The following is a 26,882-nucleotide window of genomic DNA, read 5'->3' as shown; positions in this document are numbered from 1 at the left end:
AGTTTCCTTGCGGAACGCACCCTGGCTGGCTAAGAAACGGGATTGTGGAAAAGCAGAAGAAAACCGATCATAAATTATTTTATTTATCTGTCAGATCGGACTATCGAGAATGGTTGAGAATGGGCCCGTTTACGATATATTTGTTTTTCGAAAAGAAAATATCTGTAAAATGTGAGAAAATCAAATAGAGGATATCACAACGGAGTCACCAACCTATCTCACATTTGTAAATGAATAACTATTTTCGTATTAACCTTTCGATAATAAAATATCAATAAACTATACTTTGCCTATGACTGAAGGAATGTAATATCGCTATTTGGTATGTAATTTTGAGATTCAAACTGAAACAACAGGGTATCTTAATGGCTTTATGATTGGTTATCGTTTAAAGCGATAACTAAACGTTATCAGTTAGATTAATACTTAGGTTATGCATTTAAATCATTCAAAGATTCATACTCAGCAACTAAAAATACAGTTTCATTTCAGCACAAACTACCGAAATGGAATCTGAACCTCCCGACAAAAAATTCGACATGAAACGAGAGAGGAATTTTCCCAATTTGGACCTAAGTACACAGCTGAATACCTCAACTCAACCTATTTTGGTAGTGCAGTCACCCAAAACTCCAACCTTATCAAGAAAACTAAAAGCCGTGAGTCTAGATTCTGAGCCACAGAAGGAAAACAGCACAAGTTTAGAACTATCAAGAGATGTTTTTTCAATGCCAAACACACCCAAGAAACAGATCAAATCAAAGTTACTATCCGAATTCAACGACGAAGCAAACAAATTGACACCATGTTTTCCATCAAATCTCAAGAAATTCGCTTCTAACACCAGCATATCGGGATCCCAAACATTGAAAACACTTCCAGAAATTATGACCTTGCAAGATTTCTCGGATAATCAAAATTCGAAAGCGGAACCGGTGAAATTCAAACCTAAGGGTCTGTTGGAAAGAAGGGGATCCAACGCAAGTCTTACCATAGATTTAGGTTCTAACCCGAGTATTTCGGAACCTAAGGTGCAACCGTTGATGCGATTGAATACAGCGAGAAGTGTTTCCAATTTGAATCTGACCACTTTTGGGACGAGTGAGAAATGCCCTTGCTTGAAAAGGTTCGAGAACGGGAAGAAGACTGGTGAGAGGAGAAAATCGCAGGAGACTTGTGGAAATTGCATCATTTACGAGTCGGTGCCAAGTAAGGTGGATGGTTGTAAGAGCAAGTGAGTTATTGGTGTTGTTAATGATGATTTAGTGTTTGAAGGACTGTGGTTTTTAGGTGTCAGATTCCGATAAAGCGTTGCGTTTGTACGGCTTCAAAGTGTCGCAGAAAATCTCTTTCGAACGAGAACCTTTATGTGCCACCTTGCGGTTTCTGTCAAAATGGTTCTTTCAAAGAATGCATCGGAACCTCTAAAAACTGCAAAGGGTATCGCAAGGCTTTCTACCCTCGACAGCCGGATATTGAGGACAACCAGTTACTTTCCGAGGATTTTAAGAACCATTTACAGAACATGCAGTATCTGCAAACGGCAGGTTGTGTCCTTTCTATCCAGGATCTGAAGGAGGCTTGCGAGGTGAGTGTTTCCCTGATTCCAATGGGAAAAATGTGAATAAAATTGATTTGCAGGAAAGTAGGGTGCCGAAGTTGCATCAGGAGTTTTGGGAGGTTCCGTTGAACCTCCAAGAGAAGTGTTACGTGTCTGGAAGTCAGAGCAGGAATAGATACAAGGGTGTCTTGCCAAACGAACACAGTAGAGTTCACTTGCCAGGAGTACAAACTTATATACATGCCAACTACATTAAGGTTAGTCTCAAGCTGCTGGTACCTTCCCGTTTACTCCCGATTTTTTCAGGGACCTGATTATACCGAGACAGCTTATATTGCCACTCAAGGACCTATGGCCCATACTTGCCAAGATTTTTGGAGTATGATTTGGCACACAAACGTGAGTTTTTTAATGGTCTTCCACAAGGTTCCAATCTTGGGCCAGGAATTTTGGAGATTATGATGTTTTCTTATTGAAATTGTGTAATAGAAGCTTTTTTTTCAGTGCCAAATCATAGTGATGCTCACGGGTCTTGTTGAAAAGGGGAAAAACAAGTGCGAACTGTATTTTCCGATTGGTAAAAGAACGGATTCCCCCGACTCCAACAAGTTCCTCGTCAAAACCTTCAAAGTGAGGGAAAAGTTCACGTTTGACAGCAAGCATAACTTCCAGGAATTCGAGGAAGAAATGGTGGAGTTCGAGGCACTGGACGAAGTCACGTTTGGTAACTTTAAAATTAAATATTTGTCGGAGGAAAACTTCTTGCAGGACTGTCCGTTGAGGTACTTAGAGTTGACAAGGTTGGTGGACGGTAGGGAACCCGTCGAAGAGAAAAGGGTGATCAAACACTATTGGTTCACCAACTGGCAGGACCACAAGATGGCCGATCCCCGGTTGGTCCTCAACGTGGCCCTGGATGTCTTGGATAACATCCCTGCGGAAAAATCCAAGGAATCTAAGCTCGAGACTCGAGTAACAAGCAACGTTGTCCGAAAAAAGGACCTGTTTAACAACCACGAAGGTATCAGAGAGGACGAGGAACCGTCTGAAGTGAAAAAGGAAACTGCGAAGGGACCCATGTGGTCATCCTTCGAGAATTCCAGGAATCCTTTCTCTTATTCCTTTTCCAACGCGGAGAAATCGAGGTCTATGGAAAATTCCTCGGGTTCCGATACCAACGACAACCCTTTCGACATCAGACTGCGGAGGACCCCCCGGATGGTGAAGAACCAAAGGTTCGGCCTGGCCAAATCCGAGGAATCCAGGAAGAAGGTGGGGGAGGCCAGACAGGTGGACCAGTGGGGTAGGACAGTTGGAAAGAGAAAGGAAACCGGGGGGCTGTTGAGGAAGGATAAAAAAACGGAGGAAGCACAGAAGGGCCCCAGCAAGGCGGTGAACGGGGTTATACCAAACAGTCCCAAGGAATCTTCCAAAGGGACCCATTGCCAAAGGAGACCTTCCTCGGATAACGTCAAGGTACCCCTGGTGGTGCATTGCAGCGCTGGGATTGGAAGGACTGGCTGTTTCTTGGCCATCCTCAACGGCATACAACAGCTGAAGAACGGCCTCAACGTCGACGTGCTGGCCATCCTGTGCTCGTTGAGACTGAACAGAGGCGGCATGGTACAGACGGCCGAACAGTACGAGTTGATACACAGGGTGTTGAATTTGTTTGCCGAAGTCATGTAGATCCTTACTTCAAGTAACAGAAGACACATATCCTGGATATTTCGAGTTGGCCGTGGTGTATCGTGTCGCCATGACTACGTCAGATTGAGGTTATGTACGGTGGGTTTAGGCTATGTCTATGTTATTGAGGTTATGGGCATCGAGTTCAGATGAAATATCCTTTGAAATACTCAGGTTGTTTGGTTTTATGGGGGGTAAAGATGAGGGCTTAGGCTTCTAGATGATTGGGCCGATATTTATTTCTAAATTACTTGACTATTGTGGAGATTACGGAAGAATATTTTGACATGTTAGCATGAAACGCTCTGTATATTTGTGTGTTAGTCATGCGGGGTGTGCAAGGTGTGAGGGCGTGACCTTGCATGTCCTGGATATTTGTCTGTTCAAGGTAACAAAAACTGATAATCATAGAAAATAAATATATGTGATAATATTTTAGATCTTAAGAAAGGATAATTCTCTACTATACAATATTTTTATTATATTTTTGTTGAGTAATTTTTTAACAATTAAATATATTTACCAAAATATTTCTTTAAGACTTTTCTATTTTGGTTTGTATTCGCTACTTCGAAGGAAGGATTTCGTGAAAAGTTTGTACGTTCTTGGTTTCTCAAATAGGTGTTCAATAGGTAACTGTTAAGCTGATGTAACCTGATGTTTACTTTACGAAACTGTTATTATCTATTATTTAATTGTTATCGTTCTAGGTGATTTTTTTTTAAACCTTGTTATATATGAAAAATTTGTATCCCTTCATTCTTCTTTTTTCTAGTTCCTTCGTCATGTGAAAATATACGCGCACTGCCTAAAAATCCTATATTCAACCGGATGGATTTCATCTAGTGGTATATGAATTTTTAGGACGTTTTTCCATGATTTTTTTTACACGAATTGTGATTCTCTAAGATGGTCGTTGTTTCTGAAATAAGGAAGGAATCGATAAATATTCGTTTATTCAATGGAGACGAATTATTTTGAAAACAACGATTGATGTTCAAAAAAAGAGTGATTTTGTACTATTGGTAATGGAGTTGAATTAATGAATGTATTAGGTATACGTGGACTTATAGAAGACAGTTGATGTTCCCTGAAATTAATAAATTGTTTAATCACCATAATTATTTATTCTCATGCATTTTCTTCGAGTTCCCTTGAAGGTTATTTAAAAACAGAACATGAACATAGATAGCAGAGTTACTCTTTGCTCTATGGTGCTCACTCTGATTTTCATCAAAGAGTAACTCCTCTTATTTTCATGTTCTATGTTACGACCAGTTTATCTATGGTTGTCAGCATAGTGTTTTCTGTGCTTGTCAAGTAGAGTTTGCTTCGTTTTCAAAATTCATTTAGCCAACTTGTTTATTTTTGAATTTCCAGAATAGAAATTACTGAAATGAGTAATGAACAAGAAGCCAAGCCTTTTTACTTCTACATCATTTTTTTTCCAGATAAAATGCGTGTGTCGTAAAGCTGGATGGAAATTATTTTAATTGCATATTCTCTATCTGCTGTTTAGTTTCATGAACAGAATCGTGAGAAAAATGAACCTTTCATTATTACTGATCTATATTCCTACAGGTGCAGCTGTTGATGAGATTGAATACAGCGAGAAGTGTTACCACTTTGAATATGACTATTTTTGGGACAAGTGAGACATGTCATTGCTCGAAGAAGTTTGAGAATGAGAAGGAAGAGTCAGAGGATGAAATCACAAGAGATTTGTGGAAATTGCATGTGTATGTAGTGCTATAATGTATATCCTTAAATAATCGGAAGCATGGAATGTTGATATAAAAATGAGTCCACTTTAGAAACACTGCTCCTCTAAAACGGCAATAGTATATGGTAGAGGTTAATGTGATGGATATTCTAAAAGAGCAACTCTCATAAAAATTCTTTATTCTTTATTTATTCAGTAACAGTAGATCACTGCAACCGTTCAGTCTTGACAAATTTTCAACTTTTTGGAAAAGTCATTTATGAATAAAATTCAATCTACATTCAAACTAATGAGATTTTTGTTACTTTTAGTTGATTTTTCAGTAATATTTATTCAAATACTTATACAATGGTAAATGATTGAAGGAAAAGCATGGATCATTAGGTAATATTTGAAATTTTCGAATTTCTCCCCCTTTCCTTTTTCAACAGGAGTATTTACTCTTTGGTTTTATCAAAGAGTTTGATATGATGTTGAAATATATAAGATTTTTGGATCTCCTAAGCTTTGAATATTTTAATTCCATTATGATGTTGATCTTAGTTACCTTTCTCGAAGAACGCTAACGCGCTTGCGCGTCCGCCGTGATTCGATACGAGATTCAAAAACAGTTGCCATAAAATAGTTAGCTTTGGTCGGACATTTGCAATTTCTAGAATTTTCCGGTGCTTTCCTATGATTTTCGACGATTTCGAATGAATTTCCACCAGATTGTGAGTTCAAATCAATATATTTTTATATTAACCTCATTATTTCAACAAAAATTACATCTTGCAAGTTTCAGAGTTAGTTATTGCAAAATATCCCAATCATAATTCTCTTCATGCTAATTTCGATTTGGTTTTATCAATTAGTTGATTCTTTCAGAGAGAAAAGAAGTAATTCCTTCAGAACAAAATCAACTACAGCAACTCAAGATGGAAAACAACAAATTCCAGGTTATCGGCAAAGCAAGACTTTCCACCGAAAATTATTTCAGGTAGGTCATCTGTGAATAGAATTCAGTCTTATTGGAACCTACAAAAAAGTGCCTCTTTCCTCAAAACGAAAATGAGGAGGTTTTCAATCATATATTGTTTTTCATTTGCAGGGTGGCTTGCAAGGAAACCAGGGATAAGGATTTTTAAAACTCATTGAACTGTTTTTTTTTTTGCAGAGGACTCGGAAGAAAGAAAATCAAGATGATGAAGATCAGAAGGGTAGTAAATACTCGAGCAATGGACAATTCAGCCACATGATAGCGGTGAGTTGAAAATTGCATGGTCACTTTGAATTTTTACAAAATGAAAATTTCGAATAAATACCGATTCATGTTATTTTCAGATGATTTATCAGTAATATTTATTTAAATACTCATACGATGTTAGATGATTGATGAAAGAAAAAGCATGAATATTGGCGAATATTTGGAATTTTCAAATTTCTCTATCTTTTTTCAGCATTAGTATTCACTCTCTGGTTATATCATATAATATAATACTCTTTGGTCATTTTATCTCTTCTATGCAGAGATGGGTTGTCTCTGCTTCTGTGGTTATACATAATGTTGATCTTAGTTACCTTTCTCGAAGAACGCTAACGCGCCTGCGCGCCCGCCGTGATTCGATACGAGATTCAAAAACAGTTGCCGTAAAATAGTCAGCTTTGGTCGGACATTTGCAATTTCTAGAATTTTCCGATGCTTTCCTATGATTTTCGACGATTTCGAATGAATTTTCAACATAATGTGAGTTCAAATTAATATATTTTCATTTTAACCTTATTATTTCAGCAAAAATTACATCTTGGATGTTTCACAGTTGATTATTACTAAATATCCAAAGGACAATTCTCCTTGTTCTGATTTCGATTAAGTTTTGCTCATTAGTTGTTTCTTTCAGAGAGAAAATAAGTAATTCCACTGGAACAAAATCAACTACAGCAACTTAAGATGGAAAACAACAAATTCCAGGTTATCGGCAAAGTAAGACTTTCCGCTGGAAATTATTTCAGGTAGGTCATCTATGAATAGAATTCAAGCTTATCGAAATCGACAAAAAAATGCCTCTTTTCTAAAACGAAAATAAGGAGGTTTTCAATCATATATTTTTCTTGCATTTCCAGTGTGGCTTGCAACAAAAATATTGATAAGGATTTCTAAAACTCATTGAACTGTTTTAATTTCAGGAGACCGGGAAGAAAAAAAATCAAGATGATGACGATCAGAAGGGAAGGAACCCAAGCAATGGACAATTCAGCTGCATGATAGCGGTGAGTTGAAAATTGCACTTTGAATTTTTACGAAGTGAATATTTCGAATAAATGCCGATTCATGTTACTTTGATTTCATTTATCAGGAATATTTTTCAAAATACTTATACAATTTCAAGTGATTGATTGAAGAAAAAGCATGAATATCGGCGAATTTTTGAAATTTTCAAATTTCTCTTTCATTTTTTAGCAGAAGTGTTTACTCTCTGGTTATATCATAGAACGTAATACTCTTTGATTATTTTATCTCTTCTGTGCAGAGACAGGTTGTCTCTGGTTCTATGGTTATACTTGATGTTGATCTTAGTTACCTTTCTCGAAGAACGCTAACGCGCTTGCGCGTCCGCCGTGATTCGATACGAGATTCAAAAACAGTTGCCATAAAATAGTTAGCTTTGGTCGGACATTTGCAATTTCTAGAATTTTCCGATGCTTTCCTATGATTTTCGACGATTTCGATCGAATTTCCAACAGATTGTGAGTTCAAATCAATATATTTTCATTTTAATCTCTTTATTTCAGCAAAAATTACATCTTGGAAGTTTCACAGTTGATTATTGCTAAATATCCAAAGGACAATTCTCCTAGTTCTGATTTAGATTAAGTTTTGCTCATTAGTTGTTTCTTTCAGAGAGAAAAGAAGAAATTCCTTTAGAACAGAATCAACTACAGCAACTTCTGATGGAAAACAATAAATTCCAGTCAAAGCAAGACTTTCCGCTGAAAATTATGTCAGGTAGGTCATCTATGAATAAAATTCAATCTTATCGAAATCGACAAAAAAGTGCCACTTTTCTAAAATGAAAATGAGGAGATTATCAATCATATATTGTTTTTCATTTCCAGGGTGGCTTGCAACGAAACCGAGGATTAGGATTTCTAAAACTCATTGAACTGTTTTGATTTCAGGGGACTTAGAAGAAAATCAAGATGATGACGATCAGAGAGGAAGGAACTACTCAATCGATGGACATCTCAGATGAATACAATAAAAGTGGTTGTTTGTAACAATTACGAAGACGAAGCGGTGAGTTGAAAATTGCATGGTCACTTTGAATTTTTATGCAATGAATATTCCGAATAAATGCCGATTCATGTTATTTTCAGTTGATTTATCAGTAATATCATTTCAAATGATTGATTGAAGAAAAAGCATGAATATTGGCGAATATTTGAAATATTCGAATTTCTCTTTCCTTTTTTAACAGTAGTATTTACTCTCTGGTTATATCATAGAGTATAATACTCTTTGATTATTTTATCTCTTCTGTGCAAAGATAGGTTGTCTCTGCTTCTGTGGTTCTACTTGATGTTGATCTTAGTTACCTTTCTCGAAGAACGCTAACGCGCCTGCGCGCCCGCCGTGATTCGATACGAGATTCAAAAACAGTTGCCATAAAATAATTAGCTTTGGTCGGACATTTGCAATTTCTAGAATTTTCCGATGCTTCCCTTTGATTTTCGACGATTTCGAATGAATTTCCAACAGAATGTGAGTTCAAATCGATATATTTTCATTTTAACTTATTTATTTCAGAAAAAATTACATCTTGGAAGTTTCAAAGTTGATTATTGCTAAATATCCCGAGGACAATTCTCCGAGTTCTGATTTCGATTTCTTTTTATTAATTGCATGTTTCTTTCAGAGAGAAAAGAAGCAATTACTTTAGAACAAAATCAACTACGCCTACATATGATGGAAAACAATAAATTCCAGGCAAAGCAAGACTTTCCGCTGAAAATTTGTTCAGGTAGGTCATCTGTGAATAGAATTCAATCTTATCGAAATCGACAAAAAAGTGCCTCTTTCCTAAAACGAAAATGAGATTTTCAATCAAATATTGTTTTTCATTTCCAGGGTGGCTCGCAAGGAAACCAGGGATAAGGATTTTTAAAACTCATTGAACTGTTTTTTTTTTTGCAGAGGACTCGGAAGAAAGAAAATCAAGATGATGACTATCAGGAGGGAAGGAACTACTTATTCAATGGATAATTCAGATGAATAACATGAAAGTGGTGGTTTGTGATCATTACGAAGATGAAGCGGTGAGTTGAAAATTGCTTGGCAAAATTCTTATGAAATGAATTTTTCATATAAATGTCTATTCATGTTATTTTCAGTAGATTTATCAGTAATATTTATTTAAATACTCATACAATGTTAAATGATTGATGAAAAAAAACATGAATATTGGCGAATATTTGAAATGTTCGAATTTCTCTTTCCTTTTTTAGCAGGAGTATTTTACTCTCTGGTTATATCGCAGAGTATTATACTCTTTGATTATGGTATCTCTTCTCTCTGGTTATAATCACAGACTACACACCTGTTGTAGTCTGTGGTTATAATCGTTAAAATTTCGATCTTAGTTACCTTCCTCGAAGAACGCTAAAGCGCCTGCGCGCCCGCCGTGATTTGATACGAGATTCAAAAACAGTTGCCGTAAAATAGTCAGCTTTGGTCGGACATTTGCAATTTCTAGAATTTTCCGATGCTTTCCTTTGATTTTCGACGATTTCGAATGAATTTCCAACAGAATGTGAGTTCAAATCGATATATTTTCATTTTAACATCATTATTTCAGCGAAAATTACATCTTGCAAGTTTCAAAGTTGATTATTAAAAAATATCCCAATCGCAATTCTCCTTATTCTGATATCAATTCATTTTTATTCATTTATTATTTCTTTCAGAGAGAAAAGAAGTAATTCCACTAGGACAAAATTATCTGGAAGAAAATTTTCAGTTCCTCCAATGGTAACGGATATCGAGACGACAAGATTTTTTTACTAGGTAAGTTCCAATACGATCAACTATATTCTATCAGTATGTTGTTATACAATTTTTTATTTCATGTTATACACATTATCTTACAGCTTTTATTTAAATTTGAGTTGATACGCAGCTAACTGTCCCTCACCGATTTTGAAAATAATCTGAAAACGGAGCATAAAAAAATTATAGAATGGTATACTTACCTACCGATTAGAATAGATTCATTTGATTTTTGTCTCAGTTTGAAAAGGGTGGACAATTTTCGAAATATTGAAGATAATTTTTCAAATTCTTAGAAGATTTATAGCCGTTCCTATATCATCAAAGATTTAAAGTAATATATCGAGTATTCAAATACATATTTTCTTTGTATCGTGATACATGAATTTATACAACTTGGAATATTTCAAGGTTATGAACATTTTCAAGTGATTGTATTCATTGCATGATCTTATTTTACTGTATGGATGCCTTTTTCAGGTTTTAGGTTAGAAAGGGAACAGGACGGAGCAGTCAGAGTTATCAAGTTGGAAATCTTCACATTTCAAGCAGCCAATCCTGATGTAAAGAGAAAAGGACTGGAGAGAAAAGAAGCAATTCCACTTGGACAAAATTATCTGGAAGAAAATTTTCAGCTCCTCCAATGGTAACGGATATCGAGACGACAAGATTTTTTTACTAGGTAAGTTCCAATACTATCAACTTTATTCTATCAGTATGTTGTTATACAATTTTGTATTTCATGTTTTACACATTATCTTATAACTTTTATTTAAATTTGGGTTGATACAAAGTTAACCGTCCTTCACCGATTCTGAAAATAATCTTTTTATCAACCCCAAAATGGAGCCTAAAAAAATTATAGAATGGTATATTTACCTAATGATTAGAATACTTTCATTTAATTCTTATCTCAGTTTTAAAATTTTCGATATATTGCAGTTATTCTTTCAAATTCTTAGAAGATTTATAGCTGTTCCTATATTATCAAAGATTTACAGTAATATATCGAGTATGTAAATACATATTTTCTTTGTATCATGATACACGAATTTATACAACTTGGAATATTTCAAGGTTATGAACATTTTCAAGTGATACATGATAGTATTTTACTGTATGGATGTCTTTTTTTAGGTTTTAGGTTAGAATGGGGACAGAACGGAGCAGCCAGAATTATCAAGTTGGAAATCTTCACATTTCAAGCAGCCAATCCTGATGTAAAGAGAAAAGGACTGGAGTTAGAGTATACATGAACCTTAGCAACGGCATTGAGAATAATTTATTCTAAATATTGGAAACATTAATCGGTAAGGAAATTGTTTGGCAATATTGAATCGTATTAACATTTCTTCTTTTAGGGCTGGTCTGTCGTTCTTGCGATGAGGAACATCCCAATGATAACTTGTAGGAAGAACCTGAAAGGAATGCAAACTGTAAGGTTATATATTTCATTTTTAACAATTTGATAGATGGCTCGGTAATTTCTCCAAATTTAACTTACTTGCGGCTTTTTAACTTATTGATTTACTCAAGAGTGATATCAGCCACCTGAGACTAATACGTAATAATATTCACAAGTCACAATTTTTATTTTCACTATTAAATATTTAATGGCTAAGGATTGTCTATTGGTCTCAGAGGACTGATATCGCATTGTGAAACAGTCAACATGTTGATATTTTTGGATAAAATGAAAAATTCAGTTTTAGTTTATGATACTCATTAAAAAAAAAATTCTTTTTTTCTTGAAATAGACATTTTGACTGCATCACATAATTCGCTCATTGAGCTACAGCAACGTCATGAAATATTGTACAGGGTGTCCTAAATTCGATGTCCAGTGGGGGAATCTCGGAAACCAGAGGAATAACGAGTAGAAGAGTTGACACGTTTTCGAGCTCTCTTTCAGAGAAACAAAGAATGGTGAGAATTTCGAAAAGTTCTTGTAATTTTTTTGTCATTGAAGTTACAAATCTGAGACTTGAACCTTCTACAGGCACTATTTTACGTAGAATCCACTGACGAGATCAAAATATTCTTTTATTTCAAATCATTAGGCGAACTTTCGTTTGTTTAAATGCGAACTTTTATTGAATGTTTTATTTTTTAATTGGAAAAAAAATCTTTCGTCAATATATTCCACATATGAGGGGTTCATAGCTGAAGTGAAGCAAATCCATGCAGCCTAGTTTTGAGATGAATGACTTAGAAGTTGTTTATCATCAATAAATTCAAAAGTGACTTCTTTAAATTTGTGTATTGTGAATATAAGCATTTGCTTACATTCTAACCTTTTAAAATCTAAAGAAGTCATCTGAAGAATAAATTGGTGATAAACAACTTTTAAGTCATTTATCTCAAAACTAGGCTGCATGGACTCACTTCATTTCAGCTATGAACCGCCCATATAAAAGTGCCTGTAGGAGGTCCAAGTTTCAGATTTGTAACTTCAAAGACAAAAAAGAAATAGCGCACAAATGAAGAATCGTAGGAGGTAACAGTTTTCACCATTCTTTATTTCTATGAAACAGAGCTAGGAAATGTGTCCTCTGATTTCTTTTAGCTTTTATAGTTCTCGAGATCCCCTCAGTAGGCAACGAATTTTGCCCACCCTGTACAATATTCCAAGTATTAAGTAGATAGTGTAAATCTTTTTTAAAATTTTATAGATTTTCATGCGAAACATTTTTGAAGAAATATCTGATTTTGATGATGAAGCTGTAGCAAATGAGCGATTTAACTTCTTGAGTATTTCACATATGTTGCTTTATACTGGGTGTCCCAGGATTAATGGAAATAAATTTGAATATAGTTTCATAACCTCAAAATAAGACAAAAGGTTCCTGTGGTGGTTTGTTGCTTCAAAAATGAAGTCTTGATTATGGATTTATAAAATTTTTTCAAAGTAGGATTAAAGATTAAGAAATAAGATTTTGCGGGGTTATTTTTTGAGTAACTCATTTTCTGACCATAGCTAGAGAGGGGTGAAATCGACAACCCCTTTCTATTTTCTACCATAATTTTTCACAGACTTCGAATAATGATTTCATTAAAAATATTTATTGATAATTAAGTTTTTATCCTTGAAATGTCAATATCTACGTAAGAAAATTAAATGAGTTCTTCGCTCTATTTTTGAACCACATTTAAAAACCTTCATGATCTTCTCTTGTTGCTTAGGATCGATCTTTTCTAATTTCGAATGTTGGTTAGACCACCCAAATAGTATTAACGATTTAGTCAGTTAGTTAGAACTGTGGTGGAAAATGAAAAAGGGTTGTCTGTAGCTACGGAGGATGAGTGAAAAATTGAATTCTAGTTCTAAATTCTTTTAAAGCAACGTAACGCTTTCAAGGAGCGTTTCAGGGCATGACTTCATAGGCACTTTTCGTCTTATTTTCAGGTACTGAACCTACATCCGAACTTATACCCGTTAATCCGGAGACACTCTGTTATACCGGGTGTTTCACGAGCGGTTGGCCATAGCCAAATGGTACATGCAGGTCATTTGAGCCTAAGAACGAGTCATATATAGTGGGTGATTTGTGGATTTCGGCCTACATTTTTGTTATCCATAGCTTGGCAATGAGTGGTGCGATTTTGATGAAATTTTGTGGTCACGTGCATTTCCGAGATTATCAGAAAAGTACACAGAATATTGGGATTTTTCTTTGAGATATCAAAGCTCTATTTTCTGGGTCAGTTAGAAATTTTTCTTAATTCACTTTGCAAATCATTCTTTTTTTCAATAGAGTGACAAACATAAGAAATCATTTTTCATTTTCATTTTTGAGATTAACTATTTTCAATCTTTTTTTTCATCCTGAATCATAAACACACACCAAGTATTCAAGCTCTCCGCCTAAAAAATATATTTGAAAAATGAATTGTGAATTCTTTGGTCATTATCAATCTTAGGCAGAATGACATGTTATATCCTTCTTCGAATTCAATTCACATAATAAAAATTCAAAGCGCAAAAATAACAATATTTTCTGATCAATATCAACTTCTTACTTCTTCAACTGAATCATGAATTTCCCAAGATGCTACTCATCCTTCATTCTGCCTATTACGAATTTCAACAAAATCGAACCGCTCATTTCCAAGTTATGGATATCTAAAAGTGAGGCCGAAAGGGCAAACTGCATTGAAAGGCCTAGATGTCCTGCATTGATCACTAGTCTATGGCCAACCACTCAATATACAGGGTGTTTCCTTAACATGGGGCATAAATTCAGGGTATTATTCTCGGAGTGATTTGGGATCGGGTTTTGTTTCCAGAATACAGGGCGTTAAATTTTTCACAAAACTGTGTACTGGCATGAACTGTCATATTTTCAAAAGAAAAAATGGTACGTACGCCAGTGATTTTTTCCAAAGTATAATTCATTCTTGGAATTCATATTCAATTTAGAATATAAAAGGACTCTTGCGTTTTTTTTTCTCTAAGATGTACTTTGTGTGGAAAAAAAATTAAACTTGAGTAAAGCAATCGAATAATGAATTTCATTTCAATTGTTGAAATATCGATGAATATTTGTTATTTATTTGGAAAACATGTAACGCCCTGTATCATCGAAACAAAGTATTTCCGGACATACGTCTACTCCAAATCCGTAGATAGAGGAAAGGGAAGATAACGTAACCAACAAGAAAAAGTGTCCAACATCTCAATGTTTATGTTTATATTTACTGTGCGTCTACTCCATCTTTGTTTATATTTACCCCAATATTCGAGTGTTCATTATCGTGTTTGTGAATTTGTGTTTAGTGCATAGACTTGATGTTTTAAGTCTATGGTTTGGTGTAATAGTGATTCGTTGGTTTTGAGACTTGTGTATCGGGAATTTCGTTGTCGTGTAATTTGTGGTAAATATGCTTAAAAAGATGACTTTGGATCTGTAAATGTCTTTTCTTTCCTCTATCTACGTCCAAATCACTCGAAGTATACCCAGAGTTTATTTTTTATGTTTAGGAAACACCATGTATTTTATACACGAAGACTGTTGGTTAGAATATTTCGAAAAACAATCGAGATAAACACTTTAAATTTTATAGTTGAGCTTTAAATTCGTTCTCTTTCCCGTTTTACCGAAAATTATATCTACTTTCTTTTGTTTAATGTAACACCCAGTTTTCTTAATCATGATCATTGAATTGCTTTAATGTTGATAACTTTGAGATCTTTACATAAAAATTTCTGATTTTCTAGATTGTATTAAAAGAAGACATATCAGTGCTTCTTCTCCGTTAATTGGAAATTCAATTGAACCATATACTTCATGACTTAAAATATTGAGAAGCTTCGGTATGTCTTCTAATGAAATCTAGAGAATTCGTAAATTTCATCTCAAAATATTGGAATAATGCCCTATTTGAGAAAATTTTTAGATTTTTTTTAAGATTTCTGACAAATTTTCTGGGGAAAATATACAAATGTAGAATTCAATGAGTGGGTCTGATAATGAATAAGAAAACTTGGTGTTACATTACCGGAGGTAGGACGAATCTGAAGTTTTTCCAAGAATTCATCTCTCCCAACAAAGCTTAACTAAGCTATTGCAAGTGTTTATCACGATTTTTCTTTGAAATTCACGAAACGGTCTTCGTTTCTCATTAAATTCTCTGTCGAGGCGACGGACAAGGAGGGAAACACGCATTTGGGTGCTTTCCGTCCCTGTCTGTCCCGTCTATGGTCGGGGCGACAGACAAGGATGAAAACCACACACTTGTGTGTTTTCCGTCCCTGTCTGTCCCGTCTATGGCCGGGGCGACGGACAAGGAGGGAAACCACACACTTGGGTGCTTTCCGTCCCTGTCTGTCCCGTCTATGGCCGGGGCGACAGACAAGGAGGGAAACACGCATTTGGGTGCTTTCCGTCCCTGTCTGTCCCGTCTATGGCCGGGGCGACGGACAAGGAGGGAAACACGCATTTGTGTGCTTTCCGTCCCTGTCTGTCCCGTCTATGGTCGGGGCGACGGACAAGATCCCCGGTCCAGATCCAGATCTGGACAGAACAGGATGATTATTGATAGAACTTATGTTTCAGGTGAACAGGAAAATAAAACAGAGAACGACAGTGGACACTTTATTGAGGCATAATTATTACATTATGAGAGATTATACTGGAAGACTCTTCGGTGACCTGCACGGACGTCTGGACCCTCTATGCACCTGAAAAGTAAGAGTTCTTTTTAGTACTTTGTTGTCATCTCTACCCTGTTCAGAGCTGGATCCGGACCGGGGAGAGGTGAGAACGGCCCACGTCCATCCTGTTCAGATCTGGATCCGGACCGGGGAGAGGTGGGACCCACGTGTGAGGAGACCCCCACGTGTGGGACCCACGTCTGCCCTGTTCAGATCTGGATCCGGACCGGGGAGAGGTGAGACCCACGTCTGCCCTGTTCAGATCTGGATCCGGACCGGGGAGAGGTGAGACCCACGTCTGCCCTGTTCAGATCTGGATCCGGACCGGGGAGAGGTGGGACCCCACGTCTGCCCTGTTCAGATCTGGATCCGGACCGGGGAGAGGTGAGACCCACGTCTGCCCTGTTCAGATCTGGATCCGGACCGGGGAGAGGTGGGACCCCACGTCGGCCCTGTTCAGATCTGGATCCGGACCGGGGAGAGGTGGGACCCACGTGTGAGGAGACCCCCACGTGTGGGACCCACGTCTGCCCTGTTCAGATCTGGATCCGGACCGGGGAGAGGTGGGACCCACGTCTGCCCTGTTCAGATCTGGATCCGGACCAGGGAGAGGTGAGACCCACGTCTGCCCTGTTCAGATCTGGATCCGGACCGGGGAGAGGTGGGACCCCACGTCGGCCCTGTTCAGATCTGGATCCGGACCGGGGAGAGGTGGGACCCACGTGTGAGGAGACCCCCACGTGTGGGACCCACGTCTGCCCTGTTCAGATCTGGATCCGGACCGGGGAGAGGTGGGACCCACGTCTGCCCTGTTCAGATCTGGATCCGGACCAGGGAGAGGTGAGACCCACGTCTGCCCTGTTCAGATCTGGATCCGGACCGGGGAGAGGTGGGACCCACGTCTGCCCTGTTCAGATCTGGATCCGGACCGGGGAGAGGTGGGACCCACGTGTGAGGAGACCCCCACGTGTGGGACCCACGTCTGCCCTGTTCAGATCTGGATCCGGACCGGGGAGAGGTGCGACCCACGTCTGCCCTGTTCAGATCTGGATCCGGACCAGGGAGAGGTGAGACCCACGTCTGCCCTGTTCAGATCTGGATCCGGACCGGGGAGAGGTGGGACCCACGTGTGAGGAGACCCCCACGTGTGGGACCCACGTCTGCCCTGTTCAGATCTGGATCCGGACCGGGGAGAGGTGGGACCCACGTGTGAGGAGACCCCCACGTGTGGGACCCACGTCTGCCCTGTTCAGATCTGGATCCGGACCGGGGAGAGGTGGGACCCACGTCTGCCCTGTTCAGATCTGGATCCGGACCAGGGAGAGGTGAGACCCACGTCTGCCCTGTTCAGATCTGGATCCGGACCGGGGAGAGGTGGGACCCACGTCTGCCCTGTTCAGATCTGGATCCGGACCGGGGAGAGGTGAGACCCACGTCTGCCCTGTTCAGATCTGGATCCGGACCGGGGAGAGGTGGGACCCACGTGTGAGGAGACCCCCACGTGTGGGACCCACGTCTGCCCAGTTCAGATCTGGATCCGGACCGGGGGGAGGTGAGACCCACGTCTACCCTGTTCAGATCTGGATCCGGACCGGGGAGAGGTGGGACCCACGTGTGAGGAGACCCCCCACGTGTGGGACCCACGTCTGCCCAGTTCAGATCTGGATCCGGACCGGGGGGAGGTGAGACCCCCGTCTACCCTGTTCAGATCTGGATCCGGACCGGAGAGAGGTGGGACCCACGTGTGAGGAGACCCCCCACGTGTGGGACCCACGTCTGCCCTGTTCAGATCTGGATCCGGACCGGGGAGAGGTGAGACCCACGTCTGCCCTGTTCAGATCTGGATCCGGACCGGGGAGAGGTGAGAACGGCCCACGTCTACCCTGTTCAGATCTGGATCCGGACCGGGGAGAGGTGAGACCCACGTCTGCCCTGTTCAGATCTGGATCCGGACCGGGGAGAGGTGAGACCCACGTCTGCCCTGTTCAGATCTGGATCCGGACCGGGGAGAGGTGAGAACGGCCCACGTCTACCCTGTTCAGATCTGGATCCGGACCGGGGAGAGGTGAGACCCACGTCTGCCCTGTTCAGATCTGGATCCGGACCGGGGAGAGGTGAGACCCACGTCTGCCCTGTTCAGATCTGGATCCGGACCGGGGGGGAGAGGTGGGACCCACGTGTGAGGAGACCTCCACGTGTGGGACCCACGTCTACCCTGTTCAGATCTGGATCCGGACCGGGGAGAGGTGAGACCCACGTCTGCCCTGTTCAGATCTGGATCCGGACCGGGGAGAGGTGAGAACGGCCCACGTCTACCCTGTTCAGATCTGGATCCGGACCGGGGAGAGGTGAGACCCACGTCTGCCCTGTTCAGATCTGGATCCGGACCGGGGAGAGGTGAGACCCACGTCTGCCCTGTTCAGATCTGGATCCGGACCGGGGAGAGGTGGGACCCCACGTCGGCCCTGTTCAGATCTGGATCCGGACCGGGGAGAGGTGGGACCCACGTGTGAGGAGACCCCCACGTGTGGGACCCACGTCTGCCCTGTTCAGATCTGGATCCGGACCGGGGAGAGGTGGGACCCACGTCTGCCCTGTTCAGATCTGGATCCGGACCGGGGAGAGGTGGGACCCACGTGTGAGGAGACCCCCACGTGTGGGACTCACGTCTGCCCTGTTCAGATCTGGATCCGGACCGGGGAGAGGTGGGACCCACGTGTGAGGAGACCCCCACGTGTGGGACCCACGTCTGCCCTGTTCAGATCTGGATCCGGACCGGGGAGAGGTGAGACCCACGTCTGCCCTGTTCAGATCTGGATCCGGACCGGGGAGAGGTGAGACCCACGTCTGCCCTGTTCAGATCTGGATCCGGACCGGGGAGAAGTGGGACCCACGTCTGCCCTGTTCAGATCTGGATCCGGACCGGGGAGAGGTGAAACCCACCTTTGCTCGGTCCAGATCTAGGTCTGGATAGGCGGGTCGCCCCGGCCATAGACGGGACAGACAGGGACGGAAAGCACCCAAATGCGTGTTTCCCTCCTTGTCCGTCGCCCCGGCCATAGACGGGACAGACAGGGACGGAAAGCACCCAAATGCGTGTTTCCCTCCTTGTCCGTCGCCCCGGCCATAGACGGGACAGACAGGGACGGAAAACACACAAGTGTGTGGTTTTCATCCTTGTCTGTCGCCCCGACCATAGACGGGACAGACAGGGACGGAAAGCACACAAATGCGTGTTTCCCTCCTTGTCCGTCGCCCCGGCCATAGACGGGACAGACAGGGACGGAAAACACACAAGTGTGTGGTTTTCATCCTTGTCTGTCGCCCCGACCATAGACGGGACAGACAGGGACGGAAAGCACACAAATGCGTGTTTCCCTCCTTGTCCGTCGCCCCGGCCATAGACGGGACAGACAGGGACGGAAAGCACACAAATGCGTGTTTCCCTCCTTGTCCGTCGCCCCGGCCATAGACGGGACAGACAGGGACGGAAAGCACCCAAATGCGTGTTTCCCTCCTTATCCGTCGCCCCGGCCATAGACGGGACAGACAGGGACGGAAAGCACACAAATGCGTGTTTCCCTCCTTGTCCGTCGCCCCGGCCATAGACGGGACAGACAGGGACGGAAAGCACACAAATGCGTGTTTCCCTCCTTGTCCGTCGCCCCGGCCATAGACGGGACAGACAGGGACGGAAAGCACACAAATGCGTGTTTCCCTCCTTGTCCGTCGCCCCGGCCATAGACGGGACAGACAGGGACGGAAAGCACACAAATGCGTGTTTCCCTCCTTGTCCGTCGCCCCGGCCATAGACGGGACAGACAGGGACGGAAAGCACACAAATGCGTGTTTCCCTCCTTGTCCGTCGCCCCGACCATAGACGGGACAGACAGGGACGGAAAGCACCCAAATGCGTGTTTCCCTCCTTGTCCGTCGCCCCGGCCATAGACGGGACAGACAGATCTGTATATACAGAGTGATTCACCAAGACCGTTTCGTGAATTTCAAAGAAAAATCGTGATAAACACTTGAAATTAAGTTGTTAAGCTTCAATCAAGTTGTTAAGCTTTGTTGGGAGAGATGAATTCTTGGAATAAAACTCCAGATTCGTCCGACCTCCGGTTTTGCCAGAAATGACACGACCTTTTTTCAATGTAACACCAAGTTTTCTTTTTTCTTTTCATTGAATTCTACATTTGTCAGAAATCTTAAAAAAAATCTAAAAATTTTCTCAAATAGGGCATTATTCCAATATTTTGAGATGAAATTTACGAATCCTCTAGATTTCATTAGAAGACATGCCAAAGCTTCTCAATGTTTTAAGTCATGAAGTATATGGTTTAATTGAATTTCTAATCAACGGAGAAGAAGCACTGGTATGTCTTCTTTCAATACAATCTAGAAAATCAGTAATTTTAATGTAAAGATCTCATAGTTATCAACATTAAAGCAATTCAATGATCATGATTAAGAAAACTGGGTGTTACATTAAACAAAAGAAAGTAGATATAATTTTCGGTAAAACGGGAAAGAGAACGAATTTATAGCTCAACTATATAATTTCAAGTGTTTATCTCGAGTGTTTCTTTGAAATATTCTAACCAACAGTCCTCGTGTGTAATATACATGTTTAAATGCGAACTTTTATTGAATTTTTTATTTTTCAATTGGAAAAAAAATCTTTCGTCAATATATTCCACATATGAGGGGTTCACAGCTGAGGTGAAGCAAATCCATGCAGCCTAGTTTTGAGATGAATGGCTTACAAGTTGTTTATCATCAATAAATTCAAAAGTGACTTCTTTAGATTTTAAAATGTTAGAATGTAAGCAAATGCTTATATTCACATTACAAAAATTTAAAGAAGTCACTTTTGAATTTATTGATGATAAACAACTTGTAAGCCATTCATCTCAAAACTAGGCTGCATGGATTTGCTTCACCTCAGCTGTGAACCCCTCATATGTGGAATATATTGACGAAAGATTTTTTTTCCAATTGAAAAATAAAAAATTCAATAAAAGTTCGCATTTAAACAAACGAAAGTTCGCCTAGTGATTCAAAATAAAAGAATATTTTGAGCTCGTCAGTGGATTCTACGTGAAATAGTGCCTGTAGAACGTTGAAGTTCAACGACAAAAAAGTTACGAGAACTTTCCGAAATTCTCACCATTCTTTGTTTCTCTGAAAGATAGCTCGAAAACGTGTCAACTCTTCTACTCGTTATTCCTCTGGTTTTCGAGATTCCCTCACTGGACATCGAATTTGGGACACCATGTACAATATTTCATGACGTTGCTGTAGCTCAATGAGCGAATTATGTGATGCAGTCAAAATGTCTATTTCAAGAAAAAAAGATTTTTTTTTAATGAGTATCATGAACTAAAACTGAATTTTTCATTTTATCCAAAAATATCAACATGTTGACTGCTTCACAATGTGATATCAGTCCCCTGAGACCAATAGACAATTTTCAGCCATTTAATATTTAATAGTGAAGATAAAAATTATACTTTGTTCAAATATCTGACGTTATACTAAAAAGAGACTTTTGAGAGTTTTGTTACGTATTAGTCTCAGGTGGCTGATATCACTCTTGAGTATATCAATAAGTTAAAAAGCAGCAAGTAACTTAAATTTGGAGAAATTACCGAGCCATCTATCAATTTGTTAAAACTTACAGTTTTTATTCCTTTCAGGTTCTTCCTACAAGATTATTGGGATGTTCCTCATCGCAAGAATGACATCACTGACCAATTAGTCATCATGAGTAATTATCTGCAAAGAATTTAAAAGTTAATATTTTTCATTCTTGTTAGTGAAAACATTACATAATTGGTTTTATAGTTCTAATAAATGGTGAAGTCACATGAGGGTAGTTTTCATATAATTAAATCTATAAGAAAGTAGGTGAAGAAAAAGAAATTCAGGCAAATACTAAAAGTCAGATCAGAATTCACTAGAATAAAAATTTTTGAGAGAAAATAATCAACTCACATCTGAATATTGAATCTTTTGCCTTCTAGAATAGTCCACTAGATAGCAGTGCTTCAAAGTAGACCAGCCCTAAGAGAAGAAATGTTAATACGATTCAATATTGCAAAACAATTTCCTTACCGATTAATGTTTCCAATATTTAGAATAAATTTTTCTCAATGCCGTTGCTAACTCCAGTCCTTTTCTCTTTACATCAGGATTGGCTGCTTGAAATGTTCAGATTTCCAACTTGATAACTCTGGCTGCTCCGTCCTGTTCCCTTTCTAACCTAAAACCTAAAAAAAGGCATCCATACAGTAAAATAAGATCATGCAATGAATACAATCACTTGAAAATGTTCATAACCTTGAAATATTCCAAGTTGTACAAATTCATGTATCATGATACAAAGAAAATATGTATTTAAATACTCGATATATTACTTTAAATCTTTGATGATATAGGAACGGCTATAAATCTTCTAAGAATTTGAAAAAAAAAAAAACTAGAATATATGGAAAATTGTCCACCCTTTTCAAACTGAGATAAAAATTAAAGGATTTATTCTAATCAGTAGGTAAGTATACCATTCTAAAATTTCTTTATGCTCCGTTTTCAGATTATTTTCAATATCGGTGAGGGACAGTTAGCTGCGTATCAACTCAAATTTAAATAAAAGCTGTAAGATAATGTGTAAAACATGAAATAAAAAATTGTATAACAACATACTGATAGAATATAGTTGATCGTATTGGAACTTACCTAGTAAAAAAATCTTGTCGTCTCGATATCCGTTACCATTGGAGGAGCTGAAAATTTTCTTCCAGATAATTTTGTCCAAGTGGAATTGCTTCTTTTCTCTCTGAAAGAAATAATAAATGAATAAAAATGAATTGATATCAGAATAAGGAGAATTGCGATTGGGATATTTTTTAATAATCAACTTTGAAACTTCCAAGATGTAATTTTTGCTGAAATAATTATGTTAAAATGAAAATATATTGATTTGAACTCACATTCTGTTGGAAATTCATTCGAAATCGTCGAAAATCATAGGAAAGCATCGGAAAATTCTAGAAATTGCAAATGTCCGACCAAAGCTAACTATTTTATGGCAACTGTTTTTGAATATCGTATCGAAATACGGCCGGCGCGCAGGCGCGTTAGCGTTCTTCGAGAAAGGTAACTAAGATCGAAATTTTAACGATTATAACCACAGACTATAACAGGTGGGTATTCTGTGATTATAACCAGAGAGAAGAGATACCAAATCAAAGAGTATCATACTCTGATATATAACCAGAGAGTAAAATACTCCTGTTAAAGAAGGAAAGAGAAATTCGAACATTTCAAATATTCGCCAATATTCATGCTTTTTCTTCAATCAATCATTTAACGTTGTATAAGTATTAAAAAAAAAATAACTGATAAATCTACTGAAAATAACATGAATAGGCATTTATATGAAAAATTCATTTTATAAGAATTTGGCCATGCAATTTTCAACTCACCGTTTCATCTTAATATTTGTCACAAATCACCACTTTCATGTTATTCATCTGAATTATCCATTGAATAAGTAGTTCCTTCCCTCCTGATAGTCATCATCTTGATTTTCTTCTCAGTCCTCTGCAAAAAAAAAAACAGTTCAATAAGTTTTAGAAATCCTAATCCTCGGTTTCCTTGCAAGCCACCCTGGAAATGAAAAACAATAAATGATTGAAAACCCCTTCATTTTCGTTTTAGGAAAAAAGCAATTTTTCGTCGGTTTCAATAAAATTGAATTCTATTCATAGATGACCTACCTGAAATAATTTTCAACGGAAAGTCTTGCTTTGCCTGGAATTTATTGTTCTTCATCATAAGTCGCCGTAGTTGATTTTGTTCCACTGGAATTACTTCTTTTCTCTCTGAAAGAAACATGCAATTAATAAAAAGAAATCGAAATCAGAACTAGGAGAATTGTCCTTTGGATATTTAGCAATAATCAACTTTGAAACTTCCAAGATGTAATTTTTGCTGAAATAATATGATTAAAATGAAAATATATTGATTTGAACTCACATTCTGTTGAAAATTCATTCGAAATCGTCGAAAATCATAGGAAAGCATCGGAAAATTCTAGAAATTGCAAATGTCTGCCCAAAGCTAACTATTTTATGGCAACTGTTTTTGAATCTCGTATCGAATCACGGCGGGCGCGCAGGCGCGTTAGCGTTCTTCGAGAAAGGTAACTAAGATCAACATTATGTATAACCACAGAGGCAGAGACAACCTGTCTCTGCACAGAAGAGATAAAATAATCAAAGAGTATTACATTCTATGATATAACCAGAGAGTAAACACTTCTGCTAAAAAATGAAAGAGAAATTGGAAAATTTCAAATATTCGCCGATATTCATGCTTTTTCTTCAATCAATCACTTGAAATTGTATAAGTATTTTGAAAAATATTCCTGATAAATGAACTGAAAGAAACATGAATCAGCATTTATTCGAAATATTCACTTCGTAAAAATTCAAAGTGCAATTTTCAACTCACCGCTATCATGCAGCTGAATTGTCCATTGCTTGGGTTCCTTCCCTTCTGATCGTCATCATCTTGATTTTTTTTTCTTCCCCGTCTCCTGAAATTAAAACAGTTCAATGAGTTTTAGAAATCCTTACCAATATTTTTGTTGCAAGCCACAATGGAAATGCAAAAAAAATATATGATTGAAAACCTCCTTATTTTCGTTTTAGAAAAGAGGCACATTTTTGTTGATTTCGATAAGATTGAATTCTATTCATAGGTGACCTACCTGAAATAATTTTCAGCGGAAAGTCTTGCTTTGCCGATAACCTGGAATTTGTTGTTTTCCATCTTAAGTTGCTGTAGTTGATTTTGTTCCAGTGGAATTACTTATTTTCTCTCTGAAAGAAACAACTAATGAGCAAAACTTAATCGAAATCAGAAATAGGAGAATTGTCCTTGGGATATTTAGCAATAATCAACTTTGAAACTTCCAAGATGTAATTTTTGCTGAAATAATATGATTATAATGAAAATATATTAATTTGAACTCACATTATGTTGAAAATTCATTCGAAATCGTCGAAAATCATAAGAAAGCATCGGAAAATTCTAGAAATTGCAAATGTCCGACCAAAGCTAACTATTTTATGGCAACTGTTTTTGAATCTCGTATCGAATCACGGCGGACGCGCAGGCGCATTAGCGTTCTTCGAGAAAGGTAACTAAGATCAACATCAAGTATAACCACAGAGGCAGAGAAAACCTGTCTCTGCACAGAAGAGATAAAATAACCAAAGAGTATTATACTCCATGATATAACCAGAGAGTGAATACTACTATTAAAAAAAGAAAGAGAAATTTGAAAATTTCAAATATTCGCCAATATTCATGCTTTTCATTTCTTCAATCATTTAACATTGTATAAGTATTCAAAAAAAAAATTACTGATGAATCAACTGAAAATTACATGAATCAGCATTTATTCGAAATATTCATTTCATAAAAATTCAAAGTGACCATGCAATTTTCCACTCACCGCTATCATGTGGCTGAATTGTCCATTGCTCGAGTATTTCCTACCCTTCTGATCTTCATCATCTTGATTTTCTTTCTTCCGAGTCCTCTGCAAAAAAAAAACAGTTCAATGAGTTTTGGAAATATTCATCCCCGTTTTCGTTGCAAGCCATCCTGGAAATGAAAATCAATATATGATTGAAAACATCCTTATTTTCCTTTTAGAAAAGTGGCACTTTTATGTAGGTTCCAATAAGATTGAATTCTATTCACAGATGACCTACCTGAAATAATTTTCAGCGGAAAGTCTTGCTTTGCCGATAACCTGGAATTTGTTGCTGTAGTTGATTTTGTCCAAGTCGAATTACTTCTTTTCTCTCTGAAAGAAACATCCAATTAATAAAAAGAAATCGAAATCAGAACTAGGAAAATTGTACTTGGGATATTTAGCAATGATCAACTGTGAAACTCCCAAGATGTAATTTTTGCTGAAATAAAGAGATTAAAATGAAAATATATCGATTTGAACTCACAATCTGTAGGAAATTCGTTCGAAATCGTCGAAAATCATAGGAAAGCACCGGAAAATTCTAGAAATTGCAAATGTCCGACCAAAGCTAACTATTTTATGGCAACTGTTTTTGAATCTCGTATCGAATCACGGCGGACGCGCAAGCGCGTTAGCGTTCTTCGAGAAAGGTAACTAAGATCAACATCAAGTAGAACCACAGAAGCAGAAGCATTATTTGTGTTCCGTGCTCTGCACAGAAGAGAAAAAATAATCAAAGAGTATTATACTCTATGATATAACCAGAGAGTAAATACTCCTTCTAAAAAAGGAAAGAGAAATTTAAAAATTTCGAATATTCGCCAATATTCATGCTTTTTATTTCATCAATCATTCAACATTGTATAAGTATTTTGAAAAATATTCCTGATAAATGAACTGAATTAACGTGAATAAGCATTTATTCATAATAGTCATTACGTAAAAATTCAAAGTGACCATGCAATTTTCAACTCACCGCTGTCGACTTTCTCTACATCTTCCACTTTCATGTTCTTCATCTAAATTATCCATTGATTGAGTATTTCCTACTCTTCTGATCTTCATCATCTTGATTTTCTTTCTTCCGAGCCTCTGCAAAAAATATACTGTTCAGTGAATTTTAGAAATCCTCATTCTTGTTTTCGTTGCAAGCCACCCTGAGAATGAAAAACAATA

At 38.5% G+C, this 26,882-nt stretch overlaps 3 protein-coding genes and 1 long non-coding RNA gene across 5 annotated transcripts in view; 3 read left to right on the top strand and 1 right to left on the bottom strand.

Moving 5' to 3' along the window:
• Window positions 1-25,766, bottom strand: part of LOC123320324 — a 376,599-nt gene extending 350,833 nt beyond the window's left edge. The window contains exons 1-7 of one of the 2 annotated variants that reach the window (XM_044907628.1): window positions 25,680-25,766; window positions 24,930-25,041; window positions 24,671-24,755; window positions 22,892-22,991; window positions 22,271-22,425; window positions 22,151-22,219; window positions 21,835-21,931 (exon numbers count right to left, since the gene is read on the bottom strand). In XM_044907628.1, coding sequence (XP_044763563.1) covers window positions 22,367-22,425; window positions 22,892-22,991; window positions 24,671-24,755; window positions 24,930-24,991 — 306 coding nt within the window. In that variant the 5' untranslated portion in view covers window positions 24,992-25,041; window positions 25,680-25,766 and the 3' untranslated portion in view covers window positions 21,835-21,931; window positions 22,151-22,219; window positions 22,271-22,366. Of the gene's footprint in view, window positions 1-21,834; window positions 21,932-22,150; window positions 22,220-22,270; window positions 22,426-22,891; window positions 22,992-24,670; window positions 24,756-24,929; window positions 25,042-25,195; window positions 25,430-25,679 lie in introns of those variants that run through there. The other variant, XM_044907629.1, reaches the window with a different exon arrangement.
• On the top strand, window positions 88-4,366 carry LOC123320222. Its single transcript, XM_044907461.1, has 6 exons — window positions 88-322; window positions 493-1,234; window positions 1,291-1,588; window positions 1,642-1,818; window positions 1,868-1,960; window positions 2,066-4,366. The coding sequence occupies exons 2-6, from the start codon at window positions 507-509 to the stop codon at window positions 3,248-3,250; spliced, it is 2,481 nt and encodes an 826-aa protein (XP_044763396.1). The 5' UTR covers window positions 88-322; window positions 493-506; the 3' UTR covers window positions 3,251-4,366.
• On the top strand, window positions 7,380-8,244 carry LOC123320340. The gene is made up of 3 exons (XR_006538743.1): window positions 7,380-7,700; window positions 7,855-7,959; window positions 8,133-8,244. It is a non-coding gene; the product is annotated as an uncharacterized LOC123320340 (long non-coding RNA).
• Window positions 15,470-19,573, top strand: LOC123321151. Its single transcript, XM_044908655.1, has 3 exons — window positions 15,470-15,503; window positions 18,196-18,295; window positions 18,709-19,573. The coding sequence occupies exons 1-3, from the start codon at window positions 15,470-15,472 to the stop codon at window positions 18,989-18,991; spliced, it is 417 nt and encodes a 138-aa protein (XP_044764590.1). The 3' UTR covers window positions 18,992-19,573.
• Window positions 25,767-26,882: the final 1,116 nt, after the last annotated feature.

This window comes from Coccinella septempunctata, chromosome 9 (genome assembly GCF_907165205.1).
Source record: "Coccinella septempunctata chromosome 9, icCocSept1.1, whole genome shotgun sequence".
Classification (NCBI taxonomy): domain Eukaryota; kingdom Metazoa; phylum Arthropoda; class Insecta; order Coleoptera; family Coccinellidae; genus Coccinella; species Coccinella septempunctata.
The sequence above is the reverse complement of the archived record's forward strand: the minus strand, read 5'-3'. Positions and strand labels throughout refer to the sequence as shown.